At 38.0% G+C, this 26,442-nt stretch overlaps 1 protein-coding gene across 7 annotated transcripts in view; it reads left to right on the forward strand.

Annotated features, from left to right (window-relative positions):
• The window catches only part of NALCN (sodium leak channel, non-selective), a 376,903-nt gene that overhangs the window by 303,734 nt on the left and 46,727 nt on the right, over nt 1–26,442 (forward strand). For 4 of the 7 annotated variants that reach the window (XM_055245148.2, XM_055245150.2, XM_055245149.2 and 1 more), the window contains 9 exons: nt 1,741–1,814; nt 16,068–16,169; nt 16,605–16,674; nt 19,562–19,653; nt 19,742–19,864; nt 22,407–22,463; nt 22,707–22,827; nt 22,924–23,055; nt 24,000–24,167. In XM_055245148.2, the coding sequence (XP_055101123.1) occupies nt 1,741–1,814; nt 16,068–16,169; nt 16,605–16,674; nt 19,562–19,653; nt 19,742–19,864; nt 22,407–22,463; nt 22,707–22,827; nt 22,924–23,055; nt 24,000–24,167 (939 nt within the window). Of the gene's footprint in view, nt 1–1,740; nt 1,815–9,733; nt 9,821–16,067; nt 16,170–16,604; nt 16,675–19,561; nt 19,654–19,741; nt 19,865–22,406; nt 22,464–22,706; nt 22,828–22,923; nt 23,056–23,999; nt 24,168–26,442 lie in introns of all 7 variants that reach the window. The other 3 variants (XM_055245146.2, XM_055245145.2, XM_063618937.1) reach the window with 1 other exon arrangement.

The raw sequence follows: 26,442 nt of genomic DNA on the forward strand, positions 1-26,442 counted from the left end.
TATGTGCTACCAAGAAAATGGAAGTTCCAAATAGACGGTATCCACTCTTGTCTCCTTGTCCATACATTAATTTTTCTCCTAAGAGTTCTAGTGAATAATGAAACCAATTCCGTTTTTTCATTTTTGAGCAGATAAATGAGTGAACCACCTTTCCTCATGAGGGGGAAATTGCCAGTATATTCAGTGACGCTGATCTTTATTACGTATCTGCTGTAAAATATGAAAAGCGGATTGCTAGTGTTGCTGTTATCTAGGTTATCATTTGTGACTGAAAAGACCTGTTTGTTACTCTGGTTCTTCTCCACTGTGGCTTTATGGACACACTGGCTGATATTATAGCATTTGTTCATAGCTTTGTTTGTAGAATGGGGTGCTGTGAGTTTGTACCTCAACATACCTAACCCTTGTTGAAAAGAAACTAACTAGGTGATCTATTTTTACTGAATACAGAGTTTTCTGTCTTCTGAGGGTTTTCTTTCCCCCCTCAACTTTGTCTGAAACACATTATGCCCTGTAGGGCTTCTTGCCTGGTTTCAAGATCTGGCTAGCACAGCACTTATACAGGTAGTTTGCACCAAATTAACTTGCCCTGTGCACACATGTCCACTTCAGTCCTTCACCCAGTGCTGCCTTTGCCTCCAGGAATCTTAGCCTTCCTTCAAGGCCCGGTATAACCTCCACTTTTTCAATGAAGCCTTTGCTGACTAGTCCAGACTTGCTGTTCCACTGCAGAGAGCTCCAGCCCCTCTGATCTCATTTTTTCTCCTCCACATACCGTCTAGCACTGTACCATCTACTGCACTGTACTTGTCACTGATGATCTCATGTGTCCTACTCTTGTCTTCCTATCTAGGCTGTTCACTTCTAGAAACCAAGAACTCCAAATTCTATTTACCCTAAATCTCCTATGGTCACTAATATCATGCTAACTGCTCAGTAAATCTAATCTATTGATCAAAATGAACAGGTCTCAATTACTATCTTCAGTCTGACTACTGGAGTTACACTTTCCAGTTATTTATTATTTATTCTAGTTATTTATTATTGTGAATCTAGTTATTTATTGGTTATTATGAGAACATAATGGCCCATTTCCCTGTTTTCTTTTTGCCCTTCTTCTGCCTGCTTTAACTCCTTATACACCTTCCACCAATCTAACATCTGCAACTAGCAAGCCACACAGAACTGAGCTTGGGGAGTATATCTTTGAATTTACAGTCGGCATCCAGGATGGTTTTCTCCTTAGTTCTCTTCTCTGGATTAATTTCATCATTGCCAACTAGGAAGAGATCTTGAATGCCCATTTCATTCATTCCCCATGCCTGCAAGCAAAACAACTCCTAAACTCATTGTTCAGATTAGCGTTAGGTTACAGGCCAAGAACCTGCAGCAGACATAATGTGGATTAGAGAGCGTTGCACTAATCAAAGCAAATAAGGAGTCCAGTACGAGGGTCAATGTTAAAGTCTTTGGAAACTGAACATTTTATTCAGACGAAGGCCATTATCAGAGTGCGGCACAGCCAGTGCACCATCTGTGGCTGGGACGTGGGGCCCCACAAGTTTGTTCATGGTGCTGCCCAAATAAAAGTAAAAATAGACAAGAATCGTCAATCGTACGATGATGCTTCAGCGAAAGATATTCATGTTTCGTGTTTTAACAATGTCATCTATTGAATGATTTGGCAGTATATTATTTCTTAACATTCCAAAACTAAAGTCATACTCTTATCATTTTCAGCTTCGCAAGTCTGTTTTCAGCATCAGGGCAAGGAACCTTCTGGAAAAGGAGACTGCAGTCACTAAAATCTTAAGGTAACACCAATTAATGTTGACACATATTTAAACACAAGTGGGATTATATTAATCAAAAAATAGCTTTTTGAAAAATGAATTAATGTTCTGGGCATCAGCATATACTTTCTGCCAGAAAGTAGCTTTGAGTATCTATATACTTACAAACAAGGTAAAAGACATATTGATGTCATTTCTAAAAAAAAAAAATTTTAGTAGCTCAGTAGGCCTTTCTTTCTTTACAAGTATTTAAACATAAATGATAAGTATAAACATTGACCAAAAGGTGAAAATAACTTACTGTTATTTTTAAGTTTTATATGTTTCGTGATATGTAAAGGAGAAATCACAATCTAAAGGATAAATGGTAAAAGTGTAAACTTTTTCATTATAGTTCATTACACTATTAAGAACACATTTTTTTTTTTTTTTTTTTTTTTTTTGAGATGGAGTCTTGCTCTGTCCCCCAGGCTGGAGTGCAGTGGCGGGATCTTGGCTCACTGCAAGCTCCGCCTCCTGGGTTCACGCCATTCTCCTGCCTCAGCCTCCCGAGTAGCTGGGACTACAGGCGCCCACCAACAGGCCCGGCTAATTTTTTGTATTTTTAGTAGAGACGGGGTTTCACCGTGTTAGCCAGGATGGTCTCGATCTCCTGACCTCGTGATCCGCCCGCCTCGGCCTCCCAAAGTGCTGGGATTACAGGCTTGAGCCACCACGCCCGGCCTTAAGAACACATTTATTAAAAATCTGGAAAGAAAAAAAGTATACCAATCTTAGAATGCCTATGAAAACATGTGCTTTTAATGCTACTTTCTAGAAGATGCCCTGAAATGAAATATCAATGAGGAAAATTGAGCAAGCCGCTTGAGTATTTTGTAAGACTCTATGTTATATTGTGGAGAAACATGATGAGTATAAAAACACATAAGCATTTGGAATATCATTTATTGGTACGTATATTACATAGACATACGTAGATGACACAACTCAAGATTGAGAGCTGGAGGTAGGATCGCTCGCAAGGCGAGTGGACAGATTCATGCCAGGAAGCCCCCTGCAAACCTGCGGTGAGTGATAAGGAGTTCTAGCTCCCTTCTACTAGATTTATTACTAGGAATAGACATTAAAGCATTCTCTCCAGAATGCATATTACTATAACTTGGAAGACTGTGTGAGGAAATAAAGCTTAGTATATATGATCTTTAAAACTACTCTTACTTTATAATACTACCTAAAATTTGTGTGCAAAAAAAAATTCCTAACTAATCAAGACAGTATTTCTCTCTATATTGGCTGACATTCATGCACAGAGTTAAGTATGTGTTGGAGTAGCTGTCGACAGATGAAAATAAGCATTTCTGCGGCTTGTATATTATCACCACCAAATGTGATGAGATAAACAGACAGGTCTCATTGAAATAGACAACCTGCGTCCCAACTTAGGCTTGCTCCTGACTGGCTGGTAACCCCATCCTGGTATTACCATCAGATCATGCAGTGAGGCTGGCCTTGAACCACACATGTTACATCAGGATCATGATTCCAGCTGCACCCACATCAGACAGGTTCATGGTAGGTTCCTACAGCAATGCTGATCCACTCACTAAAAAGAGATTCACCCTCAAGCCGGAAACTACCTACAAGGACATCATCATTCTCCGTCTGCATTGAGAATCTGCCTGCCAAGTCAGGAACTACAGGGACCTTACTCACCCGTCCAGAGTCACTGCCTTGCAGTATGAATGGGCCCTCTGTGTCAATGGGTTCCCAGAGACTTTCCGAGGCAGATGCAGAAACAGATACTTGCAAGGAAGAGATTTCCAGACCTCACTTCCCTAGGAACTCTTTCTTAAAACTGATCTATGACTTTACCTTTTTCTCCCTCCTGTCCTCATTTACCCCTCTCTCAGTTTACAAAAGAAAGGTGAAACTCTCACTCATCCAGAAACTATGGTGTGTATTAATCTGGCATGTAAAATCCTCTGGGTTGCCAAGCAAAAGGATTGTTCCCACCTGGATTTCTCCAAAAAGAGGGTCCCATGGGGCCATGCCTTATTATTTATCCAGGTGACAGTTTTATGGATAACTTCCTTCCCAAAGCTATCCACCTTAGAGTTAGGCCTTAGAAATAACATGATTGTCACAAGAGCATGTGGTTACATGTTATTTGTACTGAAAAATAAAGCCAGACTTTTTCTGACAGATTCAGCTGATTGGTTCAACTATGAAAACTGATTTAATAAGTGCCTGATGTCATAAAATTGAATAGATTGGATGGCTAAGAGTCTCCAATATTTTCTCAAAATTATTTTCAAGCACAAACACAATAATGCTAGAAATTACCTTCTTCTATTGAACATGGCGCAAGAGGAATATAGTTGCTGATTTTTAAATATATAGAAGTGTTTTTGTTTTTTCAATTATATAATGTACATGAGCAATATTTTTAAGACTATCAGGGAATATAGACCCCTCTAACTTGCCTAACAATGGTGTAGTTTAGGGGATACCCCCAGCCAATAATATTTTACTACAGCCCAGCATGCTACAAAATGAGAGGCAGCACCTTAAAACTACGGGAGCTATATCACCTTGTGAAACTCAGGAAATAAAAAGCCATAACTTGAAAAAATAAAAAAACCTTAGAATTTTTTAAAATACAAATTTGATCTTAGAAAGCCATTTTGCTTTTTCTTCTGTGCGAATGCTTTCTTCATTGCTTCTATGCTAGTTTCTGCGTGAATTAAGGGCAAGTGCAAAAAATCAAACTGATATTTTGGGAATACTTATCTTTTCACCACTAATCGTAGTAATAGTAATGGCAATGATACCATACCTGCATTATAATGTGATCCAACAGTTAAAAAGTCAAGAATAGATTGGGTCCGTGTCAATGAGTGTTTGTATTGTTTTATACTGTTTTTCAAGGAACAATAACAGCTAAAAGGAAAAAGAAGAGGGGGAAAAAAGCATTTTTTTTTTAAAAAAAAAAAGAAAAATATTTGCAGTAACCTTAGGACAATTGATTCAAATAACCTTCCACAAAATTGGGAAGGAGAAAAAGCTCTCCACCGCTTTTTCAGTGTCGTTTTACTGCCTCTAGAGACCGCTCTCCTAGGTTCTAACCTTGCTGTGGATTAAACTCTGCCAAGGTTCCTGGATAACGTAGCAGTGGGGTCTCCCAGGACCATTTGCATTTTGAAAGAAGGCTTTTAAAAAATGAAAGGGCTTTTAAGACAAAGAGGATGCAGATTCCATCTTTTAATAGATGGGTCTACCTCGATATAAATAAAAGAAGTCTGGAAGAGACTGCCGTTTTAGTGTTCTATCTCTCTTAACTTTCTAGGTGTTTTTATTTTCATAGAATTATTGTCTTTAGTCTTATCAAAGAGGTTCCTCGCCAGGGAGTAAGTAACAGCAGTATAGGGAGGCTTGAAAAAGAGACCTGAGCTGGATCATTCCAGCAAACATCACAGGTTGGCATTTGTCCTAATTTGTGTGCAGATAGAGATAAACCACAAAAACCTTAAATCCAGAGTGATATAAGAAGAGGAAGCTTTTATGAAATATTAGCGTCTTGAGATAACTTTCCAAAAAATAACAAGTATTTGGGAAAAAATAAAGCAACTCCTGGACTTAAGGCTTCTGGAGGCCTGGCTGTGTAAACAGGCAATTAATTTCAATTCTCAGCTCTCTTGTCTATTCCATGGGAGCTAGGAGGAGGCGATCTTCAGGGCCCCTGAAGATCTAATGTAGGATACTGGACTTGGTGTTAAATCCCCCCTGGCTGGAATCAGGCTCTGCTTCTCTGTAACACTGAACAACTCACTAATCTGACCCTCAGTTTTCTTATCTACCTTATAAAGTTTGTCTGAATAATCTATTGACCAAGCAAAGTGAAATGTAATACTTATTCCAGTAAGGGAAACTGCCACTTTGTTTTCATAATATCTCAGAAGGGATAAGTGAGAGGTGGATATATGTAAGGTTTTGGGTTTGGGTTTCAGTGTTTGTAGGATGGAGGTCTGTTTGAGATTGGGCAGAATTCTTGATATGAGTTGAGGAGTGTTGAAGATACTTGGTATGGACAAGTAATAGTTATTGTTCTGAAGACGGCAGTGCTGTGTTTGAGGACCAGAAAGAGAAAGTGACCTGCCTGGTGCCTCTCCACTGCTTTCCACGTTCTTTCCCCCGGCTTTGGGTCAACATTTGGGTAATCCATTCTTTACAGCGAGTTTGCCCTTCTGTTTTCATTCTTCTTCTTGACTTGAGTGATCTAAGAGAAGAAAAATAAATGGTGACCTTATGTTGTCCTCTTCACACATGAAATTTATTTTTTCTTTTGTGCCTTTTAGATTTTTAACCAGACACATGTATTACCTTTAACAAACAAATACAACTGATTTTTATAGTGGTTTTTTTTTAAGTTTGGGATTGATCCCATTGGGTAGAGTCTTGAAAAAAATCCTAATGAATACCAATTATTTGTAGGTGACTAGCTTGACCAGTTGAGTGACCTACTGTCTGGAGAAAGGGGTTGACCCAGCAGCCTATAGTTCAGATAAATGAATTTGTGGGAAGTGCCTGAAATCAACAGTGAAGCTGCTGACTGGTTAACAGCTTTACCTTCCTGGACAAGTCAAGTCATATTGACGCAGAGGCTCAGCAATCAGCCCTGGAAATTAAGCTGGAGAGCTGCCAGGGGTCTTAGTTCTCAGGGGGGACCCACATTTCCAAATATCCATCTTCCATTTGAAACAGGATCCGCATTATTCTAGCAGAAAGTATGTTATATACATTACTATGAACAGGAAATTCCAGCCCCCAGATGAAGAAGTCTTTCAGAGAGGAAGGGCCCTAGAGCCTGAGGCATGTAACTCACAGGTAGAATCATCCATTTCTACGTATCATCATCTTTAATTCATGTTCTTGCACTTGTTAAAATTAATTGATGTTTTGAGAAATAGAAATGAATTTTTTGATATATCTGGGAACTCTTTGATGAGAAAAAAAAAGTGGGCCATTTTTACAGAACTTGAGGCTCCTGGCCCATGCAAAAATGCAGATGATTCACTTGGCACAAACAGGCATCTGCGTCATTGTTTTTTAAGACTTACCCGAAGAGGATGTTCCACTACCTGAATTATAAAATCCGAGATTGCTATTAAATTTGTTGTTGTGCTGACTTAGACTGTATCGTTCAGCTCCACTAAATAAAGCTTCTTTTCAAAAGGCAGTGACCTTTTCTCTGCATCAGGCGAAATCAAAAACAAATAGCAATGTGCTTTCAAAAGCATCACTACCTTTGTTGAGATTTCCTCTAATTCAAAGCCCTGAAATCGAGCAAAAATGCATTATCATTCCTGCAAGGCTGAATGAATAGAGAAATGTTAAAATAAAACAAACATTTTACATTATTTTAGAAAGTTACATCCTTTTGTGGTTTGCCATGAGTACCTCCTTAGCGAGGACAATATCTTTATAACCTTTCGAATGCTCAGTCTCGTATGATGTTTGCATTCGGACATTTGGTTTTATAACGTAACTTTCTTTGCCATGCACTTATATTAATAATTGTTTGTCTTAAGGAATAGTCTTTAGTTTAGTGCTACTTACTACGGAAAAAATTAAATGGATTTAATAAAATACATAGAGTTATTTTTTCTCTTACTCATCATTTTAAAAGAATCATTTAATGACTATAAATACAACTTATATGCTACTTACATATATATAAAATCACTATGTATTTATTAATCTGCAGTTATGTAAATGACATTAGCTGGATTTTTTTCCTGAAAGAAAGTGCCCCTAAGAATTCATGCATTCATTCGAGAAATGTTTCTGTAGTGTCTTTCACATGCTAGGCATTTCACACCATTTGCTTTTTCCCCTTTGGAAAGTTCTTCTTTCATAATTATTGTTCCATAGGTTAGCCAGCTATTGAGCAACTTTGGATAAGGTCATGTTAGTTCTCTGCAGCTCTGCATTCTGGGCAGAACTAGCAAGACACCCTGTACACTGCTGGGAGGGCCTGAGTACCTTACAGCGTCCCCTGGACCTTTGAGCTCGGCTCCTCAGCGGAAAGGGAAGGTGCTGGACTGACCCTACAGATGAGAGAAAGAAACAACAGAGACCCTTGCAGCCTAGGGTTTGCGCCAACCCCTGAGATAGCAGCAATTTTTTTCTTAGCATTTGGTATGAATAACCCCAAGTTTTAAGAAAATAGAGTATTGAGAATGAATGTCATAAATATTTATCTTTGCAATTCTATGAAGGCTGCCTGGTTATTGTTGGCTTTTTCTTAAGATTTTCCTGACACTTAAAAACTCTGATAGGTTAGTTGAAAGACTATTTGGAAATAAGCTAAGTAGATAGATGAAAATTAACTGTATTCAGACAACCATAAACTAAGGAGACAAGATGTGTAGATATATGTTTTTGCATAAAACATAAAATAGTAAAGATTTAAAAGTGGCAAAATATAACTAAAACAAAAATAATATATTCTAAACACATTTTTAGATAGTACCTGATTTGCGGTAATCAAAATATGTTATATTTTATTGAGATAGCATATGATTTATAGATTGTTTTTAGATAAACCCCAAAGTGATTATAATAGTGTTATGGATTAGAAAGGCTACTATTGAGTTTTACCAAACAGATGTGGGAAGTTTTTTTAAATAGACTATTTTTTGAGCAGTTTCAGGTCTGCAGCAAAATGGAGCAAAGGTATAGAGATTTCCCACGTACCTTCTGCCCCCACACAGCCACAGTCTCCCCAACTATCAACATCCCCATCAGAGTGGTACATTTGTTACAATTGATGAACCTACACTGACACATCACTATCACCCCAAGTCTGTAGTTGACACTAGGGTTCATCTCCTAGAGTACTACATTCTATGGGTTTGAACAAATATGTGATGACGTGTATCTATCATTATAATATCATACAGAGTAATTTCGGTGCTCTAAAAATCCTCTGTGCTCCACCTATTCATTCCTCCCTCCCCACAAACCCTGGCAACCAATGATCTTTTTACTGTTTCCACAGACACAGAAATGCACATAGAAATACATAGATATGTGTCTCTATAGCCATGCATTGATGTTTATGGCAGCTTTATTCCTAATTGCCAAAACTTGGAAGCAACCAAGATGTCCTTCAGTAGGAGAATGGATAAGCAAACTGTGGTACATCCAGACAGTGGAATAATTATTCAGTGTGGAAAAGAAATGAGATACCATCATGAAAAGACATGGTGTAAACATAAATGCCTGTTACTAAGGGAAAGAAGTCAGTCTGAAAAGTCTACATACTGTATGATTCTAACTATATGGCATTCTGGGAAAGATAGAACCATGGAGACGGGAAGATATTTTAACAAGGTCTTTCTTTTGTTATTTTGTCAAAAGAATAAAGAGTAAAGTAGTAAAGAAAAATGGAATACATATCTGTTGAAAATTGGCCAATGCAGTTCCTGCAACATTTACAAAATTTCACTTTTATTGTAGTAAAAAGTTCAGCCTATGCGTTGTAATTTGCATGTTTCTGAGTCAGTAGTTGGGTTACTAAATTTGAAGCCCAGTGAATGATGCGGGGTTGCGGACATTTTTTATGCTGAAATTTAATAGATGCACTAAAGGCATGGATTTCTCATGAGTTAATTTTTCTTTTTTGTTTATAGTATGGGTATAAATGTGTAAGATAAAGACATTCAAGGTTTATTTTATTTTCTGCCTACGATGAAGTTCTGGTCGCCCCTGTATTTACATGCCTTTCTATGAAAACATTTCTATGAATAACACAAGATTGGGAAGAACTAACTGGCAGTTGCTATGAAAGAGCCAGATCCATTTACTCGGGACAGGGCTGACTCACAAAGGAGTGGGGTATCCACTAGGATAAAAATGCAGCTTTCTCCTCATCTCAGCAAGAGGCCATTACCGACGAGCTCACCCATTAGCATCCGCTGTTGTCTCTACTTGGGAAGATCACATTGTCACTCTAGTGGAGTCAGGTAAGAGCCATTTCCAGGAAATACTCATTATCTATTCTCTTAGTTATACAGTCATAGTTTTACATAATTACCACTGAAAGACTATTTTCCTGTTGTCTGCTAATGTGATTACATTACATTAACCAACCTCGGATAATACTTTAAAATGTATTACTTGTGGAGTTCAAGATTTGAGCAAAATCCCTCAAATGTAATACTCTGCAAAGTTATACTGCAGTTCCTTTAGATGGTAATTACATTTAATACCAGATGCTTTTGTGTAATCTAACTTTTCTACAATGAGTGAAAATAATTCGAAGACTTATAGGCCTCTCCCTTTCATTACAGAATGTATAGGCTTTTCCCACACCCTTGTTCTGGGACATTAAGAAAGAAGACATGGAGACAAAGAAGAAAAGAACCGGGGACCCCCTGCTACTGTGTCTATAAACAACTAGTGGTGTTTAAAGGCTAATAAAGCTCCAAAGATCTTTCTTATAACCATAATCTTTGGGCCAATTTTAACATATTTTAGATGGAGAAATGTCAAGAAAAATAGAGATAATTTCAAGACATAATTCACTTTCCCCAATGTCCATAAAAGATTGTGTATATATATATATATATATATATATATATATATATATACGGCTGTCATATAAGGAGCAATTGAAATTCCACAGCACGAAGGCAATGCAGGGAGAAAAAAAAGGATCAATCATTCATATTTTTTTTCCTCAAAGGCTTGGCAAGAAACCAGGGGTAATATTTTTGCAACTGGGAATGTGTGTTTGCTGAAGAATATTCCCACATTTGAATCATCCTCAGGGGTCCTCATCTTGTTTTACTTTCAAAGGTAGAGAGGGCATAACATTAACCCCAACTGGGAAAAGGAAAATGCCTCACTGTAATTCTCCTCCAGGGAACAGGAATAAAGGGATTACATATGCCTGCATAATGCAGAATTTCCTCACTCAGACAAGACAAAAGACTTCATTATTTTTCACCAGACACTTGAAGTCTTGTGCCTCCCAGTTGCAGAAGCCAAGGAGGCAGGCCAGTTTTTTATAGTAAGCCACTAGATGGAGTTCCTAAGAAACTGGCCTTCTAGTACTTGCCATTGTGAAAAGATCTAGGGAGGATGTTAAAAACCTTGATACCTGACACTACGCAGTCTTTCCTCTAAGAAAAGTGAGACTGTCCCTGAAGATCACAGTATTTTTCCAGTAAAATTAGCCTTGCTTTTACTCTGGGAAGCAAATAAATGAACATTTTCTTTCTGAAAACGCACCTCCTTTGTCCTTACGTGAGACCAAAAGGCATCTCAATCCTAATGAAAAATGTAAAGTGGCAAAATATAACAAAATGGAATATTCAAGTTCTTCTCCTTCTGGGTAGGTCTGTTACTTGGTAACTTTAAGGATGTGTGCATCTCATTTCTTATATAAAATATTAGAAATCTCGAATTTTGTAGTTACTCACTATTTCGGCTTGCAAGTATTAGATTCCTGTAAGAGGAGGTATATGGAGACCACGTTCCCAGCAACAGATCTGATCTCCAGTTAAAGAAATTGAACTAAGTTCACCTGCTGCAGCCTGCTCTGCTCCATCTTGGCTTTCAGACTTCCCTAATAGCTTTCACATACAATATAGAGAAAGATGTATGAAGTTTCTCGTTGTAAGACCCAATGTCTTTTTTTTTTTCATTACTGTCTCTTCTAGTGTAGGTATGCAGCCCATTATTCTTGAGTGGCATCGTATTCTAACTTGAGATAAAATTAAGATTATTTAACTTGCCCCTTTACAAAGTATATTTAAAACACATGCTGTTTTGTCCGTGATTATTTTCATGCTTCAAAAGCATGGAGTGATCAAAAAAGAAAATATTTGATCTTCACAGAATTTCAAGGTTCATTCATTCCACAAATATTTATTGAGCACCTACTGTGGATAAGAGCTGAGAAATAATCACGAACAATTTTAAAGACAACCCTGCTCTCTTAGAGCTCTTTGGAGCATGGCGTATGTGACGAACTAAAAGACCAAAGAAAATGGCATGGAGAGAACGAGGTTCCTCCTGGGAAAGACGAGACCAGAAAGGGAGGCTTAGAGGGACACTAAACGGGGCTTTGTAAGCCACGCTGCTCGTTAGGCTTAGTTTTTTTAAGGCAGTGATAATAGCTACATTCGTGATCTATTGCTGCATGACAAATGACTCCAGAACTTAAGTGATTTAAACAACACGTTTTTCATCTCACAGTTTTAGTCAGGAATCTGGGCATCACTTAGTCATGTCTCTCTTCAAGCTGCATGCATTGGGACTTGAACGGGAAGAGCCCCAGTCAATCGCATGGTTATTAGTGGATTCAGTTCCTTGTGAGCTGTGATATGAAGGCCTCAGTTCCAACCAGTTTGCTGGATTCCTCCCCAAGTGGAACTCTCCACAGAGCACCTCACAAAATGCAGCTTGCTTCACCAGGGCAAGCAAGCAAGACGGCAAGAGCAAGTCAGCATGAGAGAGAGAGAGGGAGAGAGGGAGAGGGGGAAGAGAGAGAGAGAGAGAGAGACGAGCAAGCAAGAGGGCAAGACCAAGTCAGCATGAGAGAGAAAGAGAGACAGAGAGGGAGAGAGAGAGAGAGAGAGGGAGAGAGAGGGAGAGAGAGAGAGAGAGACAAGCAAGAGGGCAAGACCAAGTCAGCATGAGAGAAGGAAAGAGAGAGAGAGAGCTCTAGGAAGACAGAAGTCATAGTGTTCTGCACCTCTCCCATTCTTCTGCTCCTTAGCAGGAAGTCACTAAGTGCCACCCACATTCAAGGAGAGGGAAGTACCCAAGGGCATGAAACCCAGGAGGCAGAGATCATCAGGGTAATCTTAGAAACCTGCCTGCCACGATACCATTATGACGTTCATTCCAGAGAACATTCAGTTTGGGATAATAATGCAATATCTTTATTGAGGGTGGAGGCATGGAGACCAGTTAAGAGGCTGTAGCATGGGTCCACAGTGGACATCACTATCAGTCAGAACAGAAAAGACTTAGCTTCTGCTGTTATCCAACCAAACTTGCTGCTCTGTCCCCAGTGCTATGTAGAGTGTTATAACATCCACCATGACACGGGACAAGATACAACAGGAAATAATAGCAACTAAAATTCAAAGGAAGTGTGGATGTTTCCAAAGCACTGTCACATTCATAATCATCTTTACTTCTTCCAGCTCCCTGTGAAGTCAGAAGGAAAGGCGTTATTGTTCTCTACATTTTACATATGAGAAATGGAGGCTCAGAGAAAGCACATCACCTGTCTAAGGTCCCACAACTTTTAAAAGCTGAAGTCAGAAGTGTGTGCTTTTAAAGCTTATGTTTTCTGAACTCATCTTCTCCATTAGGCTTCCAGACAAAGGCAGAACTTTCCATCAGCAGCTGCACTGCAGGGTGCACTTCTTTGAACCGTGAGAGACTAGCCAGTTATGGATGGGGTCACACAGTCCCCACGCACCTGCCTCTACCCTCCCTACTCACCCCTCCCCACCTTTTCACTCATTCTGTTCATCAGGCAGCATGAGGGCCAGAAACTGAACTTCCTAGGAATGGGAGGCTGAGTGATAAAGTGGTCCCTAATCAACTCACAGTAAGGGGAATAACTAATGATAACAAAATGCCATAAACATTAAACAAGCTTGGTTAATAACATACTGTAGGAACATGGAGTATAAAACAAGTCTTTTTTTTGTGCTTTCACATAGGTGAAATATTCATTTCTCATTTCATGTTACTTTTCAGAACCCATTTATATCAGTCTGTCATTATATTGTGCATGTTAAAACACTATTTGGTATGTATTTCATGGTTTGTGTTACTGTATATGCTTATCTGTGGTAACATTGTATTTCCTTTAAAAAAAATAATAAAGCAAACTTTTACCATGCTTTTGTATGAACCTGGGCACATTGGATTAGAGTATATGTAACCTTTTAGCAGGTCTGATTGTGTCCAACTGAAGTTCATAGCTTTCTGCCAACACTGTTATTTTCCAAAATAGCAAAATTTCTTACATGGCCAACAAATGTGACAATTGCTTAGGCAGTGCGAGGCTGTTTCATTATGTAGAAACATTCTATCATGGGAATCTTTCTATACCTGTTTCAATGTCCAGGTGAGCTCCAGGCCAAAGGGTTATAAAACTTCCTTTCCATTCCCTTGCTCCTGCATCCACCATCCAACCTCAGGTTTATAACTTCCATCTGCGGTCCTTTCCTCATTCACCAGGAACCTGTGTGTGGCCAGTGGTCTCCTTGTATAATGGAAGGAGATTTTCCAGAATGTTCTCTTTAGACGTATTTATATATCTGTAGAAAAGTTGCTTCATGCTGTTTAGTAAATGAAAAATAGTGATTATTTGGGGTTTGTTTCCAAGAGTACATTTACATTCAGTGAATTTGTATGATTTTTTGTAGATATTCACCGTAATTATCTTCATCCACATTAAAAGCATTTTTAAGGACTTAAATATGACATATTTAGTAAGTTCTTATATAATGTATTATTATATAATAAGTTCTTATATGATGCATTATATAATAAGTTCTTCTGTAATATATGTGTTATATTTAAGTACTTAAAAATGCTGCTATTATACATGTATCATAAGAGCTGCTATCTTAAGTGTGCTAAGCACATACAAATCTTTTTCTCAAAGATCTTAACTCTGAGACAGATAGTAATCATATTCAAAGCCATTCAAGAAATGCATTTTAAGAAACATAAATATGAAAATAATATGTAAAAAATGGCAGAATTGTGTGTTCAGGTGTTGAGCAAATACAGTATCATTAGATTTGCATATCATAAAATCATTGCATTTTCAACCTGTGAGCTATCTTTCAGAGCAAGCCTTTCTCTTCATTTTACCAATGAGGAAGTTGGGCCCAAAGATCACTGAACTAGTTCATAGCAGTGTAACTTCGGGCACACAGGTCTTTTAATCCCTTGTGTTATTTTCTTGCCACTTATCAACTATCTCAAGGGAATTCCTGTCATTCCCAGTTGGAGAAACTTTTCTGGAGAATAGTTTTTTTTTCTCACCAAAATCATTCACACCACAGGTGTTAGGCCACCCAATTGTCTTCACTCATTAGCAAATCTGAAATTAACACAAGTCCAGTTATGGTCCAAAGAGAACATGTTTTTAAAAGTCTTCATGGTTTAAACATGTGATAACTGGTTACCAGTAAGCTGCAAGCTTCAGATTGAGGTTTCTGTAGGTAATAATTCCAAAAACTGTGTGCTTTTTTTTTTGAACTGTGGTTTTAAAAACAACACATAACATTTACCATCTAAACCATTTCTAAGTGTACAGTTCAGTCATGTTAAGTATGTTTACATTGTTGTGCATAATTCCAGCTTTAGTTACTTCTCTTTATTACTCATTTTTGCTTGTAAGCTTTATGTTTTCCTATCTTCCTAAAGTTCTGCAAAATCTCCTTGGAACATATATTTCATCATTCCAGGAGCCTGAGTGGACAAATCCTTCCCAAAGAGGGTTTATTAGAAACCTTGTTTAAATTCAAAACCGACATCATGATTGCCTGTGTGTATTAATCTGTTTTCATGCTGCTAGTAAAGACATACCTGAGACTGGGCAATTTACGAAAGAAAGAGGTTTAGTGAACTTAACAGTTCCACGTGGCTGGCGAGGCCTCACAATCATAGCAGAAGGTGAAAGGCACGTCTTACACGGCAGCAGACAAGAGAAGAGAGCTTGTACAGGGAAACTCCCCTTTTTAAAACCATCAGATCTCATGAGACTAATTCACAATCATGAGAATAGCACAAGAAAGACCTGCCCCCGTGATTCAATTACCTCCCACCAGGTCCCTCCTACGATATGTGGGAATTCAAGATGAGATTTGGGTGGGGACAAAGCCAAACCATATCACTGTGGGTAAGCTGGCCTTCCTGCTTATGGCATCCTGATAGAAGCTCTACCATTATTTTTGGAGAAGAGGGAGGAGGCAGTAGGAGGAGGGGCAAGAGGGGAGCTTTCTGTTTATTTTCCAGCCCTTCTTCATAGCTGTGATACTTCTGCTTTGTAAGTGTTCTTGACACAGAGCGTAAAGTTCATTTTCCTTTATAATTATACGTTATTTGCTATATTTTGTGTTTTCCTTGGTGTTGCCTTTAAAATAATAAAAGTAATGAGCACTTATGTATTATTCATCTCAAGTGTACAAACCATGCATTTATCTTGGGCTCCTTTTTTTTTCCTAGAGCTTGCACCCGACAGCGCATGCTGAGCGGATCATTCGAGGGGCAACCCGCAAAGGAGAGGTCAATCCTCAGTGTGCAGCATCATATCCGCCAAGAGCGCAGGTAAATACTCGGGAAGACAGGGCTTCAGAGACTCTAAAAAAGGGGGTTTTACAGGAAATGGTCGCTGTACACAGCCACGGCTGTCAGCCCTGGCTGCCAGACAGGCATGACTGAGGAATCGAGTTCTATTTGCCGTTTGTTACAATAATGAAACACCTAATCAGATCCAAAGATTCAAAAAAATCTCTACTTCACAATCCTTTTCCTTAGAGATGGCCAAATTCTCACCTTTAAGAACAGAAGGAAAAATTCTGAATTTTGTTAGATGGGATCAAAAACATTTGGAGAGAGTATAAGCTTCTGCTAGGAAAAGAAATTATAGGCATTTGTGGCGTTGTAGCAGAAAAAGTGTTTTATTTTGATTTTATCATAGTCACTGCTTGAAAGGCCAGTTTGATCTTGAGATGTATTAACCAGTGCCTGTGGTTGTTTTAGGTCTCTAAGACATGGATCAAACAGCCAGAGGATCAGCAGGGGAAAATCTCTTGAAACTTTGACTCAAGATGTAAGTTTTAAGCAATGCTTTGGATTTCAGAAACGTGATTATGAAAATGTATTTAAATGACTGCTTAGACAATGTCAGTGTCTTTCTGCCACATTCCCATGTCTCCTTAAGACTTCATACCAGAGGGAATCAGGAAACTCAAGATATGAATTATGTAGCCAAGTATCAGAAGTAACCGTTAACAGCAGAAAACTCCAGTCATCCCACACAAAGCACATGTCTTAGTTAAAATAGTAACACAAAAGTGTCATTATCAGTTGGATTTGACTTGAAATTAAAGACATTTTAAGCATTTTATATAGGATTGATTTGCATCATTGACTTTGAATATTCACTAAGAATCAAATATTCTAGAATCTAGATCAAGGGCTTTATATATTTAAAAATATATATATTATATATAATATATATATATAATATATAATTTCAGGGCTTTATATATTAGGAAGTGAAATTTTATTTCTAGAAGAATTTTTCTATCAAGGACTACCTAGTATTTCCCAAGAAAGCTTTTTGCTTTTAGACTCTAGGTCATGTATTTATTTACTGGCTCTATAAATAGTTGTCAAGTGTTTGCTATGTGCTGGGTCCTGTTCTAAGGAATGAGGAGCAATGGGGAAATAAGATGGACTCAATGCCCTCCTGGAGCTTAAATTTTAGAATAGGAGACAGATAATAAGTTCGTAAAAATATAATGGAATTTCTGGAGTGATTTCTTTTTATTTTCCATCATCTCTTCGTTACTATGACAGATTTGCTTTATAATGTAAAGTAAAATGAAGTCATGTAAAGAAATCAAAGGTGGGGATTTGGGGGCAGGGAATTTTTAGATACAATGGTTATCATAGACCCATCTGCGTTATCCCAGAGACCCAAATGAAATGAAGGAGCCATGAAAAAAATGCAGAGAAGCCAAGCGTTAGATGGCCCAGCAGCTATACCATGCAAAGATTACAGTGAAAGAGTTGGAAAATGCATATTAAATAACTGTGATTATGAAGTCCTGATTAAAAGACAGGCCTTAGGTTGAGTCTGGATGAACTGGCTTAAAAAGTAATCTTGAATGTTTAGAGCCAAGGAGGGCACTTGAGAAAGGAGGGCTAGCAAGAGAAAGTTAGCAAAGCCCTGGGGTTATTTCATTTTTCTCTTTTTCACCACTTACCTCTTATTTCTTGAGTTTTTGGAGTGCTTGCCTACTACATCTGCTTTCATTCTGTAGAAACTGCTGTTTTAGTCCAAGTAGAGGGCTTTTATTAAGTGTTCCAGGCAAAATCGAGAGCAAGAATTTGGCAATGAGAACACCTGATATCACCAATACCCTATAGACATGGTTCTAGTCGGCACAGAGCTCTGTTACAGCCACGATTTTTAATATCCAGAGCTCTATCTGATTGGCTACCATATTGTTGACATGGAATTGCCATCAAATCCAACACATGGCCTGCGCACTTAGAATTGCAGAGTCAGCCATATTGCACGGAGAACATTTTCAGGTGAAAAGTCAAAAAGGCAACCCTCATTCAAAGCTCCTTCAATACGTTTCAACCGAAATGTACAACCTCGTTAAGAATCAAATCAGAACATGTCTTTGAAAATAACGTGTTTAAACATAGACAGCAAAGGCCCTATTGAATACTCTCAGTGCCGGAGCTTACTTCTTCAGAGACTTCCTACCCTATTTTTCATATAGAAGTATAGCAAAATCCATCTCCCACCTTCTCCATAGCAAAACGCCATGGGGTTCTGATCATTTCCAATAAATTCTTATAATGTCTTTTCTCCCACAAAGGGGAGATTTAAATTAGAGAATTTTAACTTTTTCACTTATTCTAAATGATAGCAGACACAGATAATTAAGTCTAAGGAGTGCTTTGTGTAAAATCTACTGAGTTACTGGAACTCTGGCCCTGCACCTTCCATGGGGTCCATCTAAAGGGCTGTGAAGGGTCTGCATGGCCTGCTCACCTCTCTTAGCTTTACCCACACTGGCATCCTGGCTATTCCACACGTAGACACGCCAGGCCTGCTCCCAGCTGTGGAAGAACACATTTCTGCAGCCCTACCACAGCCTGCACCCTCACCTCCTTCTAGTCTTTCCTCAAATAGCACCTTCATACTGCGGTCTATCCTGACCTGTTCATTTAAAATCATAATCTTCTAGCCTGTCTATGTCTCTCACCCACTGTGATTTTTTAAAAAATCAGATCACTAAGCATCCTCTAACATACTTATTTTGGAATATTTTTTATCTGTCTCACACTGACTAGAACATCCTATGAGAATAAGGATGTTTTGTTTCCACTTGCCATATCCTACACACTAGAACAGTGCCTGGCACATAATAGGATTTCAATCAATATGTGCTGAATGAATTACTTTTTAGAGGAAAAAAATACTCTTGCTATGAAGACTGCAGCCATTAAATATGTATACATGTTACATATACTGTAAATGTAATCGTATACATGTTACATATACTGTAAATTTGTGTATTTAATGTAAGTATATACATTTAGTTTAAATATACATATTTAATGTAAATATATACATTTAGTATAAATATGCATACTTATTGTAAATATATACATTTCATATATATATTTATTGTAAATATGTATTTAGTATAAATATACATATTTAATGTAAATATATACATTTAGTGTAAATATACATATTTATTGTAAATAGATACATTTAGTATAAATATAGATATGGTAAAATATACATTTGGTATAAATATATAAATATATGTTTAACAGTAAATATATATAATTAATATTTATACTTTATATCGAGGGAGATATTAGTTTTAATTTTTTTAACTGATAATATATTTTGCATTCAAAACCTTCCTATTTTAACACACCCCCTTTTAATTTATTTCTAGCATTCCAATACAGTGAGATATAGAAATGCACAAAGAGAAGACAGTGAAATAAAGATGATTCAGGAAAAAAAGGAGCAAGCAGAGATGAAAAGGTACAGGTTGCTGCAGTGTCCCATGGCTCTCATTTGGGAATGGCAAAATTTCCCTTAGCCTTATTCTCCCGTGAATTTCTCCTTCAAGGAAAGTGCAAGAAGAGGAACTCAGAGAGAACCACCCATACTTCGATAAGCCACTCTTCATTGTCGGGCGAGAACACAGGTTCAGAAACTTTTGCCGGGTGGTGGTCCGAGCACGCTTCAACGCGTAAGTACACTTCATTTCAGCCAGGTGTTTGGCCTGAGCCATGCAAACAGCAGGGGTGTTGTCATATGAACAAGAAGGAACATGTAATCCTAATGGGGTCACAAAATAAACTGTGGACTAATTAATCATGCTGCTCCTCTTTGCTGAACGCCCGACCAGGTGGAAAACAAAGGTCGCAAGTAGTTAACATTTATAGAAAACTCGCATTGATAAAACACAAAACAGCCATATTCCTTTGTGCATTTTAGCAGTTTCCTGATACGCTTTTATCGGCATTATTAACTCCATATTTTATTTTGGAAATACTGAGACAAAAGGGGACTAAAGGACGTGGTGAAATGAAGGTCATTGTCCATGTCTTCCATGAGGCTTGTAGTTTCTTTGTGCTAAAAATACCTCAATTGGTTTATTGGAGAATAATGTAAAGTTGGTTAGTGCTTTCATTACCAACTGTTATAAGAAGGAAACCCCCTGTTCACTGTCTCTACCCTACCAACATGGAAGAAATGTGTAAGAAGCCATAAGTAGGGTGAACACTGAAGACACTGTATTTGTGGACACGTAAGCCAAGTTTGACAGGCAACCAATGGATGAAATGGATTTTTGTCAAGCATACCTGTATTAGTCTATTTTCATGCTGCCGATAAAGACATACCCCAGACTGGGTAATTTATAAAGAAAAGGAGATTTATTGGATTCACAGTTCCAAGTGGCTGGGGAGGCCTCACAATCATGGTGGAAGGCAAAAGGCACATCTTACATGGCACAGACAAGAGAGAGAAGTGAAAGCAGAAACCCCTCGTAAAATCATCAGATCTCATGAGACTCAGCACCACAAGAACAGTATGGGGGAGCCTCCCCCAGGATTCAGTTATCTCCGACCGGGTCCCTCCTACAACATGTGGGAATTATGGGAGCTACAATTCAAGATGAGATTTGGGTGGGGACGCAGAGCCAAACCATATCAGTACCTTTAAGTAAATATTCCGAAGACATTAAGTGTCCTGGAGAAAATGAGAAAACTTTACATGTTCCCATTATGTAGTTGGACTGTCCCTGATGCCATCGTTTAAGTAAATTGATGTATTTGTTATTAATTAGTAGCATATGATAATCACTATCTGTTATGGACTGAATTGTTTCCTCCCCCACCACACAAAATCCATATGGTAGAGTCCAAACCCTCAGAACCTCAGAATGTGACTGTATTTGGAAATAGGAATTTTAAACAGGTTAAATAAATTAAAATGAGGTCATTAGGGTGGGCCCTAATCTAATATGATTGGTTTCCTTAAGAGAACATTTGGACACAGACATATACAGAGAGAAGACCTTGCGAAGACACGTAGGTAGAAGACGGCTCTCTACAAGTCAAGGAGACAGCCCTGGAACAGGGTTTTCCCTCACAGTCCTCAGAAGGAACCAACTCAGCTGGCATCTTGATCTTGGATTTCCAGCCTCCAAAACTATGAGAAAATAAACGTATGTTGCTTAAGCCACCCAGTCTTAAGCACCAGTGGTACTTTGTTACAGCAGCTCAAGGAAACTAATACACACTATTATAACATTTCAGGGATGGAAGAGACCTCAGGGACCACTCAGTGTCATTTGTGTGCCCCCTCCTTCAACAGAGGAGGACGTTTTACGTGTGCAGAAGTTGAGGGCTTTGCTCAAGGACCCAGCTACTACCTGGCTCTCTCTTGATTGCCAGACTACTGTTCTTTCTGCTGTTCTATAAAGACTTTCACAATTTAAAGCAACTGAGTCATAATTATTAAAATCTTCCATGAGTTTTCAAAGCAAAGGAAGAAAATGCCATTTTAGAGATTAATTTGATCAGTTGTCGAAGTAGGTTTTTTTAATCTTGAATTATCCTGTTGGCTGCCTGCACCTTAACATCTCATGGCTAATTCTCCACCTCACTTAGTGTGGTGTAATTTCCCTTTTATCAGCAATGCAGCTGATGTTGAATACAATTGATGAAGACTCTGTTGTAATTGGGGACACAGACACAAAGACTGTAAGGAATCTCAGTGACAGTGCTCACCAGCTTCCTGAAAGTAAAAACAATGTATTGCCCTCCCAAGAAATTCTAAATAAATCGTTCTCCAATATCACAGTTAAATGCAGGGGGAAGAAGTCTATTTAAATTACAGAGTATTTAATTAAATAGTTTTGAAGAACATTCTTGAACTATTAAGGCAAAGATTTTAAATGAGTATTTTTAAATGAAAGTCAAAATTTAATTTTGTACTATCCATGTCAGAAAATTCTGAATGAAGTCACAACGTCTAAAATCAAGTATTTTGATAAATATAAAACTTTATTTTCATAAGCATCAACTGCAAATTCTTTGGATTTTTTCATTCATCAATGTTCTCTGACCTCCAGAGTCACCTACAGTTAACATATTTTATAATGGACACTGTGTAGAGGATGTAAAAGAGATTTTAGGTAGATGAAGATATTTGCAAATATGATTTTTAGCAAGTTAAAACATGCTTGCTATGTTGCAGAATTTTATATATGTGTTCTCTTACAGATCTAAAACAGACCCTGTCACGGGAGCTGTGAAAAATACAAAGTACCATCAACTTTAGTAAGCATTACAAACTTCATTTTCCATGCACATTTGAAGTTTTCATGTACTATTTTATGCTGCATACAGAGATTAAAATTCTCTTTTATTTTCTTGCTATATAGTGCTATGAAATAGATGATTGGGGAATGATGTTTTTAAAATACCAGTCATGTTGATAGAGCCACAGAAGCCATCATCTTTGACTCTTAGAAGCCTTTCCTGGAACCTTTATGTTTCTCAATTTTGTTTGGTCTTTGGCAGTGATTTGCTGGGATTGGTCACTTACCTGGACTGGGTCATGATCATCGTAACCATCTGTTCTTGCATTTCCATGATGTTTGAGTCCCCGTTTCGAAGAGTCATGCATGCACCTACTTTGCAGGTACCGCTGCTAAATCTCAGTTTACAACTAGGAGGTAAAATACTGACCTGCTGTTTTTCCGTTCATTGTAACCAAACTGCCTTTTGCCCATTTCAGATTGCCGAGTATGTGTTTGTGATATTCATGAGCATTGAGCTTAATCTGAAGATTATGGCAGATGGCTTATTTTTCACTCCAACTGCTGTCATCAGGGACTTCGGTGGAGTAATGGACATATTTATATATCTTGTAAGTCTTTGCTTATTTCCTAAATGAAAAACATAATGGTTTTGTAAAATCTCCTGCATTTCTTGGTATAAGCGCAAGAGGTATGAGTCACAGAGGTTTAGATTCCCTAATTGAATTCTTAAATGGACTCTAGAGTAGTTCATTATATGCAAATAAGGGCCACGCATGTAAAATCTAAATTAAGAGCATCATAAACATCTATGGATAGTTATATTGTTCAAATACACTAATCACAATTTTATGTATGAATGAGACATACATTAACAAGGTCTAACGTGGCAAATCTAGTTTGCATCCCACAAATCTTATGGCTTCTATGCTAAAAAAAAAAAGTTTGCCTCATATAAACCATGTTATTGATTATGAGCCCTTTATTGTTGAAAGCAAACTAAAGTGATTGTGATTGTATCTCTCTCCTGATTCCAATGCATAAAATACCTGGCTATAGCAGGTGCCCATTCAACTGTCCAGTAAAACTCGCTGGAAAACCATAAAAATGGGCTCAGAGAATTTTTTATTTTTCCTGTATGTCCGAGGAGGCATGAAATCAATGTCTTTGCAGAGACAACAAAGAGAATTGTGATCCTTAACAAGTAGCATGTTGCAGATCATTAATAAAATAGCAGTAACCTTGATAAAAGGAATTCCAGGCATATCGACATCAGCGGACCCTCCAGAGTAGTAAGTTAAAAGAAGACGCAGAATGCACTGATGTACACACACACACACACACACACACGGTGTGGACACCCCCATTTCTTTCCTGCATACACATGATGACTTTCCTTCTAGATGAGGTTTGTTGTTTAAAGTTAACAGATTGCACGTACAACCAGTGAGTGGAATCTCTGCTAAAGGAAAAGTTGTGGCCAGTTGGCTGTCAGAAAATGTAAATAGTAGGGGATGAATTGTATAAATTCCAGAGATTGTTTTTTCCGCTTTAGGTGAGCTTGATATTTCTTTGTTGGATGCCTCAAAATGTACCTGCTGAATCGGGAGCTCAGCTCCTAATGGTCCTTCGGTGCCTGAGACCTCTGCGCATATTCAAACTGGTGCCCCAGATGAGGAAAGTTGTTCGGGAACTTTTCAGCGGCTTCAAGGAAATATTTTTGGTATGTTAGAATTTTCCTTTGATTCCAGTTCACAGTAGTCCAGCTCTAATATAGCTAATGAGGGAAAAAGTGAGTCTTGCTTATCAAGGTCAATTCAATAGTTTTGGTTATTGCCAGAGGGTAATAGAGGCACTAACAAAACACAGTGCACCTTCAAACACTTCACTCATGGGCGCTTCTGGCATATGAGTTTATTTAATTCACCTAAAGAGAAGCACTCTGAGATTTGAAAGAGTTCATATCTGCTGACTCTTTCAGTACTAACCTCTTGACTCTAATTTCTACTCTGGGTTTTAGTTTCCTCCCATCTGAAAATGAAGGATAAGAAGATTCAACACCGTGTACTCCACAAATGGGATTAGGCATTCATGCATTTGGGCTCCTAATCTCATTCTGTGTGTTCCTGGAATAATATAGCACAGAATTTGTCTCTAGATCTCAGGAGTGTTAACATAAAACAACTTTAAAAATGCAACATACAGGTATAACCCACTTTAAGTAACTTCAGCATTGCAGTAATGAGTGATTACAAAGATGATTGAGGGGGCAAAACGTACTTTTTAGCTGGGCAAACATTGATTTAGGGTCTTCTGAAAACAAGGTCGGAGATAAAACAACAAGAAAGAGGCTCATTGTTCACAATCTGTTACAGAAAGATCTTTGCCTTACAAAACAGTGATCAAAAGATTTTTTTATTATTGATGAGGTCTGCTTGTGCATGAGAGGCATAAATTAATTTACGTAGCCTTGTTTTGTATCTTGCTTTCTAGAGACATACCTGTGATGAGAAAACAGCTGTAGTTGTAGTTGATACAAATGTATTTTAAAGATAGATCGTGATGTTACCAGAGCTATATCATTACTGACTTTTTTTTTTCTTGAGACAGAGTCTTGCTCTGTCACCCAGGCTGGAGTGCAATGGCGCAATCTCAGCTCACTGCAACTTCCGCCTTCTGGGTTCAAGAGATTCTCATGCCTCAGCCTCCCAAGTAGCTGAGACTACAGGCATGTGCCACCACTCCCAGTTAATTTTTTGTATTTTAGTAGACACAGGGCTGCACTACATTACCCAGGCTGCTCTCGAACTCCTGACTTCAGGAGATCCACCCACCTCGGCCTCCCAATTGCTGATTTTTTTTTTAACATGGGTTTAAAAATTCTTGTTTTCTTTATGCAAAGCCATGAAACGGTGGCTCTTCACATAGCTGGAATTAAAAGAAAATATCACCTGACCGCTAATGTATATGAATTTTTTGATCAATAATAAATTTTAGAGGAGAATTTGTGTCTTTCTCTAATGGTGGTCAGTGTGATTTTAGTACACTTAGGTATATGTTTAGGTTATTCAACCGGTGCAGTTCACTTGTTCTGTATTTTACACTCTGCCACTCTTCTCTGCTGGACCAAAGAAGTCAGCCAGCAGAGGGAGCATGAGTTAATTAACAGATTTGCTCTTCAGTACTGAATTCTCTCCTTTCCTCTGTGTATAGAACATTCTCCTAATGCACACCTTCACGATTACAAGACAGCTAAGCCACTGTCCCGCTCATTTGTGCTCTGCTAATAAAAATATGAATCCAGGCCGGGCACAGTGGCTCACGCCTGTAATCCCAGCACTTTGGGAGGCCCAGGCGGGTGGATTGCCTGAGGTCAGGAGTTCAAGACCAGCCTGACCAATATGGTGAAACCCTGTCTCTACTAAAAATACAAAAATTAGCAGAGCGTGGTGGCGTGCGCCTGTAGTCCCAGCTACTTGGGAGGCTGAGGCAGTAGAATTGCTTGAACCCAGGTGGTGGAGGTTGCAGTGAGCCGAGATTGCACCATTGCACTCCACCCTGGGTGACAGAATGACACTCCATCTCAAAAAAATATGTATATATATATTTATATAAATATATAAATATATATAATATATAAATATATATAAAAATATATATAATATATAAATATATATATTATATATAATATATAAATATATATAATATATAAATATATAAATAATATATAAATATATAAATATATATAAATATATATATATAAATCCATTTGGGAAAAAATAGACAAAATATAATTATTTAAAGTTTTTTTCCTTTGTTCCATTAAATAAAAAAGATCAAGGTGTTGATTTTAAAGTCAGAAAAGTTCAAGTCATATCAAAAATACCTTATTCCATTTTCTTACATGAAATTCATGTTTCCATTTAAAAAATTCAAAGCTTGTTAATTTTCTCCTTTTGACCTTCCAGTAAGGCTAATTGTGTGACCTATGGTGGAGA

The sequence above is a fragment of the Symphalangus syndactylus genome, chromosome 15 (assembly GCF_028878055.3).
Source record: "Symphalangus syndactylus isolate Jambi chromosome 15, NHGRI_mSymSyn1-v2.1_pri, whole genome shotgun sequence".
Taxonomy (NCBI): domain Eukaryota; kingdom Metazoa; phylum Chordata; class Mammalia; order Primates; family Hylobatidae; genus Symphalangus; species Symphalangus syndactylus.